Source organism: Brachyhypopomus gauderio, unplaced genomic scaffold, assembly GCF_052324685.1.
Source record: "Brachyhypopomus gauderio isolate BG-103 unplaced genomic scaffold, BGAUD_0.2 sc131, whole genome shotgun sequence".
In the NCBI taxonomy this organism is placed as follows: domain Eukaryota; kingdom Metazoa; phylum Chordata; class Actinopteri; order Gymnotiformes; family Hypopomidae; genus Brachyhypopomus; species Brachyhypopomus gauderio.
In genome coordinates this window covers 492,248-506,134 of record NW_027506952.1, presented here as the reverse complement: position 1 = coordinate 506,134, position 13,887 = coordinate 492,248, and the positions used below count along the sequence as shown (strand labels likewise).

General features: G+C 39.5%; 1 protein-coding gene across 1 annotated transcript; it reads left to right on the top strand.

The window, feature by feature from the left end:
* The first annotated feature begins 884 nt into the window (after positions 1-884).
* On the top strand, positions 885-8,240 carry LOC143499249 (uncharacterized). The gene is made up of 8 exons (XM_076993993.1): positions 885-1,077; positions 1,640-1,812; positions 2,969-3,042; positions 3,151-3,299; positions 3,408-4,327; positions 4,573-4,722; positions 5,697-5,799; positions 7,736-8,240. Exons 1-7 carry the CDS (start codon positions 1,014-1,016, stop codon positions 5,760-5,762), a joined length of 1,596 nt encoding a protein of 531 aa, XP_076850108.1. The 5' UTR covers positions 885-1,013; the 3' UTR covers positions 5,763-5,799; positions 7,736-8,240.
* Positions 8,241-13,887: the final 5,647 nt, after the last annotated feature.

Below are 13,887 nucleotides of genomic sequence, written 5' to 3'. Positions count from 1 at the left end.
CTCACACCCACCCCACACTGCTCCTCACACCCACCCCACCTCACACTGCCCCTCACACCCACCCCACACTGCCCCTCACACCCACCACACACTTCCCCTTACACCCACCCCACTGCCCCTCACACCCACCCCACACTGCCCCACACACCCACCCCACACTGCCCCTTACACCCATGCCACACTGCCCCTCACACCCACCCCACACTGCCCGTCACACCCACCCCACACTGCCCCACACACCCACCTCACACTGCCCTGCATGGTTGATGTAGATGCAAGTCATTGCATGGTACACACACACACAACAAATATTAAATATTAAAAATCACTGTTCTCTCTTCAAATGTCCTGTTAGCTGTCCTGTTAGCTGTATACTTCCTGTCACATTTTAAAATATTTGTATATGTATATAAAACACATCATGTGCGATATTTTTCTGATGTTCTACCTTCTAACTATGAGGTCTAATATAATCTAAAATAATTATATTATTTCATCCTGCAAAAGGTTGTACTTCCTTCACTGAGTTAAAAATAGATATTTCCATGACAACACATCCTTAGCAAAAAGAGAATATCTGTAGGACTAAGGTGCAGCAGGTTATTGACACTAGCATATGTGGATAATATCGGTTTGACGTAATTGTGATTCAAGTGCATGCAGATCAAATACACAAGACACGATGCCAGTCCATGAATCAGAGTGTCTCACTCTCATTCTTATTCTTTCTCGCACACATGCACATGCACACACAGTTCACCCAGTTAAAGATGTTTTGACCCTTCCCAGGTATAGTTCCCTCCCAGGCGGAGTGACAGCCCCTTGATAAAGGTCAGGCCAGGTATCCACCTCCTCCAGACTCATTCACATCAGCACACCAGGAGTCTAGACACTCCTGCGTTAGAAACTTCTTCTCTTGTTGGTCTGTGGAGGAATTCTGCTTCTATCTGGCATTGAACTCTCATTGAACATTGCAACTGAATATTACTGAAGAATCAGACAGGTTCTTTGTGATGGAGCACTCTCTGGTCAGATACGGGTGGACGGCTCTCTGCATGCTGATGTTTGTGAGTGCAGGTAAGAGAGCTTCTTAGGATGAAGTTCACTCTGGAGTGATTACTGAGTGGGAAAATTGTTTACCAGCATTTCTCAGCTGTATCAGATAGATGTGATATCTATCTCCTTATTACTACATAAGATATGAATAATAATTGAATATTGGTAATGTGCAACAGATGGTCATGATCATGATGGCAGCAAAGGGAAGTTCATCACTGATAATGCTCTACAGCCTACCTGAGCAGTAGGCTCCGAGACCAACCGAGTAACCGAGAACAACTAATGACAGAATACATCAAATAAGATCTTTGGGAACAAGAGAATGGCCCCTTTTAAGGGAAGCTGTTTCTGAAGTCTAGCAATGGCAATGCTGCAGGGCAGAGATTGATCGGGCTCGTCGTCTGCACTTAGCCTCACATTAACAGGTTTTACAGCCTTTTCCAAGCTTAAGGGATTTAATCATAATGAAGCTCTATGAAAATTGAAACCAAAAAGGAGGCAAAAATGAAAAGGTCATTCACTATCTACACAGATATTGAGAGTAATCAGAAAGTAACATGTACTGCTACGTCTCCTTTAGGTGTACCTTCTGCCGGAGCCCCACAAATGCTCACCAAAGCTACAACAACTCCTCCCATCCCCGTAACGGCCTTCGTCCTGTCCATGGTGATCACCAACAGGATTTTCAACGATTCCCTCCTTAACAAAAACTCCCCTGACTATAAGAATATGTACACAGAGGTTGATAATGTGGTGAGTAGATTCAGATTGGTTTTATTCTTACTGATTAACAACTGCATTTAGGAATAAGCCACAAGTAATGACCATATCTAAGTCCCCTTTGGAATGACTTATCTGCCAGTAAATGTGTTTAATACTCAATGGTACTAGCGTTACACACCTGAACCTGAAGTATCTAGAACGCCATAAAGCTTGCTCTGGTTTAAACTTTGTTGATTTTAGTTGTTTTTAGTTAATTTGTCCCATAACTGCTGAACCAACAGAAACACATGTGCATTAATTTTTCATTATTTAATTGTGACATTCTTATCTCATTCATCATATGAAAGTTACTAGCACTCTTTGGTGCAATTTCAAAAGGAACGATGCCATTCTTTTAGACTGTATAAATATATTGAGAGGTGGAAGAGTAGTGAAGTTGTGTGATAATTGTGGTATTTCCGTTATTTACTTATTGCTATTGTAAATATACTATTATTTATTTCTTACAGCTGTGAGGGTGTGTAATATCTAAGGGCCTGTGTAATAAGTGTAGATGGCTATGTGTCTGCTGATTGTGTAGGACTTTGTGACAATTAAAGAGTTTTGAAACAACAGGATTGTGCCATATGGGATATGAAAGTGTGCAGTAATTGCAATTGTGGGACAGAATGATTGCTGAACAGCACAATAATTGCAGAGTTGTTCTAAGGGGTTGTGCTGTAAAATGCTGTAATTTTTAATTCATATGATAACATTAGTATATGTGATGTATCTGAATCTTTGATGATTTATGCGTTGAGTCTAAAACAGTTTTTCTTCTGGGGACAATAAAATATGTCATGTCTCATGGACAAAATAAGTAGGTGTCTTGACTCCAGGGCTTATATATGATCACACAAACCCTTTTACTCTTTCCATGATGTCTGGTTCAGTTTATTTTTGTATTTTAATGTTTAACAATGAACTTTGAGCATAGGGCATAGAGCTTTTTCTTGTTCTACCCAAAGTATCGTTTGACCACAACGTTAAAAAACAATATAACAATTTCAGTTTTTATAGTGTGAATAAATCCTGAGATCTTTCACTTGCTTTTGAGACAGAACTGTTAATGAAATTTATGTACAGATAGACCTTCCTACCATCCTCTGGAAAAATCTCTCCATGTGAACCTGTTGTGTCTTCACAGCTGAACATTGTACTTTCCTGCGTCAGCTGTGGCACGCGGTCATTCTACACAGGGGTGCAAGACATGACATTCACGTACGGCTTTAAGACTCCATTTCTACATGCAGTGGGAGAATGACTGTTACATACCATCAGCTAAGTATTTCTAATCAGCACTTCTAATGGTGATCTCTTTGCTAACAGACATGGATCTGTGATTGCTCTCTCCACCATCAAGTTCCAGACCTATATACCCATCAATGCCGTTCTGCTACAAAGTATTTTTCAGGAAACGATCATGTCTGATGGTGGGCACATAAAAGGTCTTACAATCAAACCTGAGTTAATACAGGGTAAGCATTTGTGTACAGCATACTGACAGCAGTGAATCATAAACCTTATTACAGTGAAAAATACTAACACTGATATAATACTAACATTTAACAATTTTGTGGATTCAGTTGTTCAAGCTCCATCTATACCTACTTCACCAACGAGTGCTCCATCCTCTACATCTGTTGTGAAAAACACCACTGTCACTAATCCAACAAAAACAGCAACTACTCATAAAATAACCACGTTCACTTCACCCAGCCCTAAAACAACAACCAGCACTAAAACAACCACACTTACAACATCCAGCCCTAAAACAACCACACTTAAAGCAACCAGCCCTAACATAACCACAGTTACAGCAACAAGCCCTAAAACATCCACACTTACAACATCCAGCCCTAAAACAACCACACATACAACATCCAACCCTAAAACAACCACACATACAACATCCAACCATAAAACAACCACACATACAGCAACCAGCCCTAACGTAACCACAGTTACAGCAACAAGCCCTAAAACAACCACAGTTACAGCAACCAGCCCTAACAAAACCACACTTAAACTAACCAGCCCTAACACAACCACAGTTACAACAACCAGCTCTAAACCAACCACACTTACAACAACCAGTCATGAGTCAACCACTCATAAATCACCAAGCAATACAACGACTAAAATGACCTCAGGAGTTCCCAGCAAGAAAACATCCTCCAGTTTTTCACCTACAGCCACCCAAAGTCAAGCCCACCTTAACCTGAGCTCCTCCACTACCACCAAACCTTTCTCCAAAACAACCACCAAGCATGCAGAGAACGCCTCCACCAGTCACAGCACTCTACCCCTCTTCACCAAGCCTTCCTCTTCCACAAATCGTTCCTTCACCACTAGAAGAGGCCCAGAACCTCTTCTCCAGAACACTACTCTCCCAGTTGGTGGGGGTGGATATAACCCCTATGAAGGGGTCCCTGGTTGGGCTATCGCTTTACTTGTGCTGGTTTGCATCATCCTTGTGCTCCTCATCATCCTCCTCATAATTGCGGTGAGCATGAGTTTATATACATTTCTGTGTAAACATCATACACAAGTTTGTTAAATCTCAAAATTCTTAAATATTTACTTTGCAATCTCTTCTTTCCATGTCATCTTCCATGTTGAATACAGATAATAGGCTATTCATAATTTTCAATGTTTTGCATCACCATAAAGACCTTTCCATGCATGGCTGCTAGTTCTTTTGTCTAATGTGATAATTATTTCTTGCTTTTTCTTTCTCTCGGTCTCCAGATTGTAAGATGTTGCACCGAGGACAAAGTGGTCGATTCTAATGTTGTCCCAGAGGAACACACCCCCTATGGAAGAAGAGCATTTAAAGAACCTCTCTCCACTCCCTACAGCCCCCATACACCCCAAAAAACCCCCATTGGCTCCCCCTTTGTAAGTGCACCTCTTTGAGCTCTCTACTCATTTTGCCAGTTAAACCAATGCAAATCACACTAATTTAACTAATATTCTAATACTGGAAATTGTTCTCAGAATGTTCTCGAAAAAGAACTGACAAGTTAAACAGCCCTGAATGAGAGACGACATTCTATAGGAAGGTTGCTTGGTCTTATTCACAAATGGCCCGTGTACTTGCAGGTTTTCATTCCAAACTAGCAAGACTGTTAACCAATAAATCTCTTTAGTTGTGCGAAGACTGAAATCAAATAATTGAACATGTGGAGTCAGATTGCTTCTATTTGGCTGAAGGAAAACCTGCAGGAAAACCTGGAATCTAGAATCTTCTAGAGATTCCCCAGCTGCTGCAACACACTGGTAGATGTGGCTGGCTGGTGCATGCATGCTGAATTCTGTTAGTTAAGACTTAGGCACCTAGACACTGTGATGCTGATGTTCCTCAATGAAGCCACGTCAGTAGATGCTGCTGATTTATTTTGCACAAAAAGTTCCTTTTTCAGTATGATCAAGCTGCATGTCATACTTTTGTGCCAGAGCTTTTTTCAAATCCCAAATTCAATATTCACACAATTAGAGATGTCGGTGCACTATAATTTTTGTTTGGGGGAAAAACTGAAATTAGATCATCAGATCACCGGGCTGGTTTATCTGTACATCCCAAATTTTACTTGTATTGCATTGTAACAGTATATTTAGACTTTTAGAACCTACCATAACTTGCAGTCTGGTTCACTGCATATTTAGCTGGGAGGTGTTGGACTTTAAGTGTATGCTGCAGTCTTCTTGCCATTCCCAGGACTGTACTCTTCTGGATGGTGTTATTCCTGGTATCTGTTGAAGACACTCCAGTTTTGGTGTCACAGTGCCAACTGCCCATATCACCAGTGGGATGCCCTTTGTCATAAATGTGATTGGAAGTATTTATTTGTGAATCTCCGCGTTCTCATCAGGAGGACCCAGCAAAGCCCAGAGTCAACCGAGCAGGCATGTACGTTGTGAATCCAGACAACTCATGAAGCGTCATCCTCATCAGGGAACAGAGCTGCAATAGAGGTACGTGGCACTCACTCAGGATGCACATGAAGCAGATCTTTGAGCTCAGCTGGACACGGGCCCTAAATCATAATCCCACAGTCATGCTGAGAGAGTCTGTTGCCCAAACAAAAATGAACAAAGACGCTGTCAAAAAACAAAGAGTGGGGAAAAAAACAATGTACCACGTCTGCCTTTGGAATAAGTCTAGCAAACCAACTAAGACTGAACAAACACTCCACTGCATAACAATAAGCATCAATACATATTAGAAGGCACACAAAGAAAGTCCCGCACTCAGGAAGGTCTTGTTTGTATAACACTAACTCAGTATTGCTTGATAGTCTCTTTTTCAAGCATGCAAACAGTTTGTGTTTGAGTCTCATTCATGCTGGATTAGCAAGATTGATTCTCTCTTCACTCCCATCATTAATTTAGCCTTCTGCCCATGTCTCACATGCAGTAGGTCGGAGTCAGTGCTTTCACTGGGAGAGACTTGCTTTACACACAAAACCCTGCCAACCCACTTTGAGTGTGCCAGACAGCACAATATAATTTCAGTTTTTAGGTTTCGTGTACTGCTATTCTGAAGTTGCAATGTCAGCCTTTGTTACCCTGTTTGCATCAACACAAAAGGTCTTTCTGGCTATATTATTCAGCCACTCCTATATTTTATATTACACTTTCTCCTTTAATCATGGAGTTTTTTATAAATAATTAAAATTTTATTCAATTTGACTTGAACCTGCTACAATTACAATGGGCTTTGTGCACCACATGATCAGAAGTTGGTCCGATTTCAACATGAAGGACAGTAAATTTTCCGAATTGAAATATGAAAAATTACATACATGACCATGTGATAAATATTTGGTACCTCTACAAAATGAAACTATTTGATGTACTTCATTGGCTGCATTGTTCTCTCTAGTGCTTACACAGTAGAAACAACTTAATTGTATCCAAAAATGTCTATGCCTTTAACGTTATAATTTTTATTGATCAACAACATATCACTAATAAAATCACAACTGATCATCATTGCCCCACTACTGAGAGTCAATGTTGATGGTCAGAATGCTACAGCACTGAGGTGGAGATCTCAGAAAGCCTTATGCAATTATAACTCACCCTCAGACTCTCTGTCTCCATTCACTCGAGTGAACTGGAGTGACTCAGGGAACTTGGTGATGAATCTATACATGACTCAGCATGGTTGTGTAGCATACAATGGTTATATTAGCAAAGGCCATTAGCAATGGTAAATATGGAAAACATTCCATAAAATGCAACCTTGTTAGTAATCACACATCCCCCACACAGTCTCACTGCCGCCGGAGAAAATTCTCATGTTTTTTAGTTAACAGCCGTTTATAAATTGTAAAAAGTCATTTTTACTTAGTCTGATTGTGTGATTTGTGTGTGACTTGTGTATTTGTCTGTATTTGTGTAATTTGTGTGTTAACGGGCCGCCCAATGGAGGATGGGTTCCCTTTTGAGTCTTGGTTCTCCCGAGGTTTCTTCCTAGGTCCCACCACCATCATAGGGAGTTTTTCCTCGCCACTGTCGCCTTTGGCTTGCTCATTAGGGTTCTGGACCCATAGTATTGTTAACCTTGTAAATCCTGTAAAGCTGCTTTGTGACAACTTGAGTTGTTAAAAGCGCTATACAAATAAACTTTGATTTGATTTGATAAATTCAACTCAGAAACATGTTTGTTTGAACTGGCCTATATTTAGTAGGGTGGTTTATTGTGTTTTATTACTGCTTTATATCATGTAAACTTTAAAAAGTCTTTTGTATGAGAAACACATATGCAAAAATTATTGTGGTACAGGAAAACAGCCCATATGGTAACGGGACATGTTTTCACAATATCACATAACTGACCAGGTTTTACTGTCTTTAATTCATTCTAGTTGTCTAAAACTAATAGCCTGCATTTTGTCTCTAACAGACTGTAAGGAGCTGAGGGCTGGTGTAGATTACAGGGAGCTGGACAATGCAGTTGGAAACCTCATCACACAGTGATGCCTGCTCTCCGAAACAACTCCAAACTATACAAAAAGACAACATATGTACAGTGCTCTCAATACCATATACAAGTATTATTTTCATTATTTAGAGGTTATGTATTTATTATTCAAGTATTTAGGATGTGTAAACATCTGACTCTGGCTGCAGAAAAATCTTATGTTCTAATCTTGTCTTAAATATATAAGAATATTCATATTGTTAGTTGAACTACGCCTTACTGTGTCTTCAAAAACCTTTTTGAGGCTCTGAGTCGAATGACAAATATAAAGGTGTTAAGAGAATTTAAATCCATGTATATTTTTCAGAGGTGTACAGATCAACTTGTATAATCTGATTTTATATTTGCAATGTTTTGAATGGTCCACATTTTAAAATCATCATTGTAAAAAAATATTTCAGATATTTCACATATATTCTGCATTATGATATTTTCCTACCATTTATACTAGGTATACTATCCTTACAACAATAAATAAACCCAACAATATTACTGATATCAACCGTAATGTCCATTGTGTTAAATTGTTTTGGTTGGATGCTATTTAATTAGCAGGGTGTCTGAAACTGATGTTGAAGTGATGGAGTCTTCTAGGTGTAGCAGGTGTAGCAGGATGGTGGGTCCTGCATGTCACAGCATAGCACTGTGAGCAATCGATATATAAAGAAGTGATTCATTTCTATTACCGATCCACTTCAATACCATCTACCAAGGAAATACTGCATTAATGTTCTCACTGATCTCACCTTCATACATTTTGCATTTTGGATTACTATGTTGTCCATAGACTGAGTTAAAGAACTATCTGCAGAAGATCTATCCTAACTACAGTTGAAGAAGCCATCGATCACACTTGGTAAGATAATGCAGAATTAGGTTTTTAAACAACCCAGTAAAATGTTCTTCAAGGTCTGTGGGATCGATTCATAATAAGCACAGAACCTTCATCTACTCACAGCACAAGAATGAGGAAACATGCACATCGTAAATAACAGCACACTGAACCTCCTGCCCTTAAACAACCACTTAAGCTATAGTGGAATTAATGCAGTATAAAGTGGCAGTATGAAAACCTGCAGTCACACCCTCATGGGTCTCTGTGTTGGACACAAATACTGATCTTTCTTTACTTAACCAGGCCTAAACGTTAAAGCAGCATACCATATGTTCACGTAAAATCAAAGTTCACTGAAAATCTATGATGAAAAGGTAAGCATATGAATTAAAAGCTTCAAGTCAATTAATATGCAAAAAAGTCTTTACAAAAAGTCTTCTACCTGAATCTTTAGCTGAGGGATATTCGGCTACATGGTTTTCTGGCCTCATCATTCTTGGTATCAGATAGAGTCCGTTTAACAGTATGTGAACAGAATGTTCTGCATAATTCCTGATTGTCTGAAGTCCAAACAAGCAAGCCATTACATAATAAAACCATAAAAAACGGTACAATTACAAATACAGTATTTCTTACGTTCACTTAGTGAATCACAGGCAATACCACCAGGAACAATATCAGTTACTACAAACACAATAATTGCCCCACTGTGATGCCTGGGGCCTATTCTCTGATAACGGTAATTTACATTATGATTAATAAGCTCTCCATTGAGGAAATGATAACAATGAAAAGTCAAAGTTTAAGCACACAGTAGTAGGTGTAACCAAATACTGTTGTTACCAAGCAAGTTTCTCACAAATTCTCCGACAGGTGCTGAGGATGGTGAGAGATCTTAAATAAGGAGGTGGAACTTAATCAAATCTCCTCACAACAGCTGTGGCATTCAATTAAAGCCCTGCAGTCGAAGAACAAATAAGAAGACACCCATAGAGTGCATGTTTAGAGCGAGGGCTGACTACGGCGGTTCATCAGCGTGAAGCATTTAAAGACGTCATTTGGAAAAAACACAAATTTTGTCAACTGCAGTGTTTTAACATTTTATCTTTCAATACTTGTGCGCCAGCACTGTTAATGCTATTATAAAACAGCTCCGACTTCTACAAGGTTGCCATTTTGAATAAATCAAATATGGGGGGAGAACAAACTGACGTAATGTACTAAAATTTTATTTAGCACATAGTGAGAACCCTCAAGTGACTCTAAGTGACAGAGAATTAGTGAAATATTGTCAAGGAGGATCTGATAGACATTTACCGTTTAGCAGCACATACCTGACAGGGCTTTATTCCAAAGCAAAGCAGGTGCATTTGTCTGGTGCAGTGCAAAGAATGGCTTTGTCTCACAGGTTTAAACCCACAGAAGTAGATCACCTACACAGAATTTTTTCACCTGTAATATAAAAAACACCCAAATATGATGTGAAAGTTATAACTATTTTTAAGCTGGGAAACCACCTTCGATGTGTGGGAACAAAGGTGAGAACATTTGTGGACCCTTTAGATTTATTGGGATTTCTTTCTTTCTTTCATTCCATCCATCCATCCATCCATCCATCCATCCACCTGTGTCCGGGTCGCGGGGGCAGTAGCCTAAGCAAAGAGGCCCAGGTTTCCCTCTCCCCAGCCACCTCTTCTAGCTCTTCTGGGGGGATACTGAGGTGTTCACAGGACAGCTGAGAGATATAATCTCTCCAGCCTGTCCTGGGTCTTCCCTGGTGTCTCCTCCCAGTTGGACATGCCTGGACAGTCCCTCTGCACCTTAAACCCTTTACGCCACTTACCACACTCACTTTCTTCTCCACCTACCTCAATGGACATGATGACATTTTCTGTCAAACAGCATTTGTGCAATACATTATACCACCCCTTGGCATTTTACTGTTAATTACTGTACAACTGTACAACTGTACAACTGTCTATAGCATATTTATTACATATCTATTCTGTACATATCTCTATAGTCTGTGTGTTGTCTTGTCGTCTAGTATGTGTCAAGTCTTACTTGTGGGCCAACACCAAGATAAATTCCTTGTATGTGCAACATACTTGGCGAAATAAGTGGATTCTGTTTCGGATTCTGAACACCTCACCAGAGAGGCCACCAAACCACCTCAACTGGTTCATCTCTACATGGAGGAGCAGCGGCTCGACTCTGAGTCTCTCCCAGATGACCAAACTCCTCACTCCTCTCTAAGGTCGAGCCCGGACACCCTGCAGAGGAAACTCATTTCAGCTGCTTGTATTATTCTTTCAGTCACTACCCAGCTGTGACCAACTGTGAGCTTGTGACCATAGGCTATCTGGATTCAAGCTGGGTTTATCAAGGTAATTGTATAGCACATAGTTATTTGTATCTATACAATTCATTTCATTCAATTCCCTAACCAGGATATTTAAATAGTGGTTTTCTCAGTTATTTCCTCCCAGGAGGATCAGTTTAACTCCATGTTTTGCTTTTGGCAGTTTCATGAACAGTCTGTAGTAGGTCTGAGTGATGTCCACACTTCATGACTCTAGTGTAATGTACCTCACATAAAGGTCTATAGAATGCTGATTCTTATAGGATGACCAGTGTTTAGTTTTTATATGCTTATGGAAGCTGACATTTATAAAACTTTTAGTAACACGTATTGCAACAAATTTCAGATAATAGGAAAGCTGGTGACAGTTTTTAGGCAGATAAAATCATAAATTCAACAGTAATGTTTGACTTCAATTACTCTCTTCTTAAGAGCCCATTATCCAGGTTTACATTCACACACTATTCTCTTATTGACCTTGGCTGTTTAATCCATTTGTTCAATGAACATACAGTACTGAACAAAAGTCTCAGCAATGGTGTAATGATAATTTATTATTATTTCTCAGCCTCTTTATTGCTCAGAATGCAACCAGAAAACACATGAAATTTGTATTTCATTTGGAATGGTGCCAAAAGATGACTTTAGGACAGTTTCACCAAAAGAAGTCACACTAAATACTGACTTTTGCCTGTAGAAGCCATTTTGCTCTGAAAAGTGCATTTCTTTTCACTTTGTATACAAATGTCCTGTGTTTTCTCTTTGCATCTGAATATTGAGAATGAGAAATAATTATGTTGTCATTATAACATTGCTAAAACAACAAATCTAATGTAGGCCTAGTTTTGCACTGTACTCTATATGAATGTAAAATGGGTAACCGTGACGGGCAGGGGTGAGCAACGACGTCACCAAACAACAACAACATCCGCTGTGGACGGAGGCGGCCGGTAGGGGGCCACCTCACTGTGACAGTAACACTTTACATTAAGTGTTTACTTACTAGCGTAAAATAATGCATTAGTTAACATGAACAACACATGAAGTAACACATTAACAATAATTAACTAACATTAAGTAAACATGTAACAGTTGCAGCTCCTGTTTTGGCTTTTTTTTAGGAATATATATATATAGGAATAAGGAATATATTACATTGTACTGATTTACCTACATAAGCATGGGCGTGGTAGTGGGGGGAAAAGTGGACCTGACTACCCAGGGCCCGAGTAGGGTGAGGGGCCCATTTTGCTCATGTTTACTGGCATTTATAGGGGCCCACTGACATTGAGAGTATACAGGGCCCAGAATTTGCTGTTACGCCCCTGTACATAAGTAATGGGTAACTTGAAAATATTCAGAATCTATCAGCATAGGAACTGAAGTGTGTCCATACTGTTAGTAAGTAAACACTTAATGTAAAGTGTTACCGTAAAATGTGTCCTGTTTGTCTAACAATATGTATTATTCTGACTTATTATATTTTATTGTATATGATTTAAGAGAAAATCACACTTTAGGAACCTTTCATGTAGAAAATGTAGATAATCACGTACACATTTCCTTCTGGATGGAACACAAGAGGACCTAGAACTTCCCCTGAAATGAATTTCAGTTTTTTCTCTTTCAACTAAATGAATTTCAGCCTTTGTTCTTTCAACTAAGTGTTTACAATACAGACTCGTTTGTGAGGCTCTAACTTGTTTTACGGACACTTTGTCATGTTCATGATAAAATGTAATAAAATATAAAGCAAGCAATATTTCAATTTAAAAACGAATCACACTAGGAAAAATAAATAAATAAAGCCCTGAACTACCTCGTTAATCATGGTATTTAGCATCCAAGAGAAACATTCTGCTAACATTAATGGGGCTGAGCCTTGTTCTATCTTTAGGTCTGTACCTGCGTCACACAGCAATCTCAGTGTAGATATGTAGGTATTATTTGTGGATAATTAATCATCTACATTTAATAAAAAAAACAGCCGTATCTATAAAGGAATCCTTTGGACACACACACACACACACACACACACACGCACACAAGCACACATTCATTTGTGAATCTACTTCTGTAACAAAACATTATTACTCCTTGGCTTTTGGCTATTCAGCTTCTCTGATACTCTGATTTGTATTTGTGTGTGTCCTCCTTTGTTTATCATAGGGACAAAATGTGTAATATTATAAAAACATTACAGCAGAATACATTAAAAATATACCCCCTTACAGAGACTGTGTGTGTGTGTGTGTGTGTGTGTGTGTGTGTGTGTGTGTGTGAGAGAGAGAGAGAGAGAGAGAGAGAGAGAGAGAGAGAATGTGAGTGAAAGAGTGAGTAAATAAGTGACAACTCTGGGCATCTGCATCAGCTGTGATCTGTCTCTCTATGATGGATCTATGCACCTGGTAAACCAGCACAGAACCTGGTAAATAGTGCATGAGCTTGGATCTGGTCCCATTACACAAGAAAATTGGGCAAAGTCCTTGAAAGTAGTCAAAAAGAGCTGATTTTGTCGTAATTCTGAAGAGCTGATGAACTACTTCAAGCTGCTACAAACATCACAAGAAGAGATTATACATACAAGAACAGCAGGGAAATATGTGGAAGGTGAAGGCAACAGTGGTTCCTGTGGGAATATGAGTTCTAGGGGCTGTAATCCCCCAAACTGGTCAGTGGCTCCAACAGATCACAGGAACACCATCTGAGATCTCCATCCAGAAGAGTGTAGCTAAGATATTGCGCAGGGCACTCAAGCTCCCAGGACTCAGGTAGAGGGCCCAAGCTTGAAGGGAATAGACCATAAGGGTGGAATATGTGTGTGTGTGTGTGTGTGTGTGTGTGTGTGTGTGTGGTGTAAAAAACAAAAGGACACAA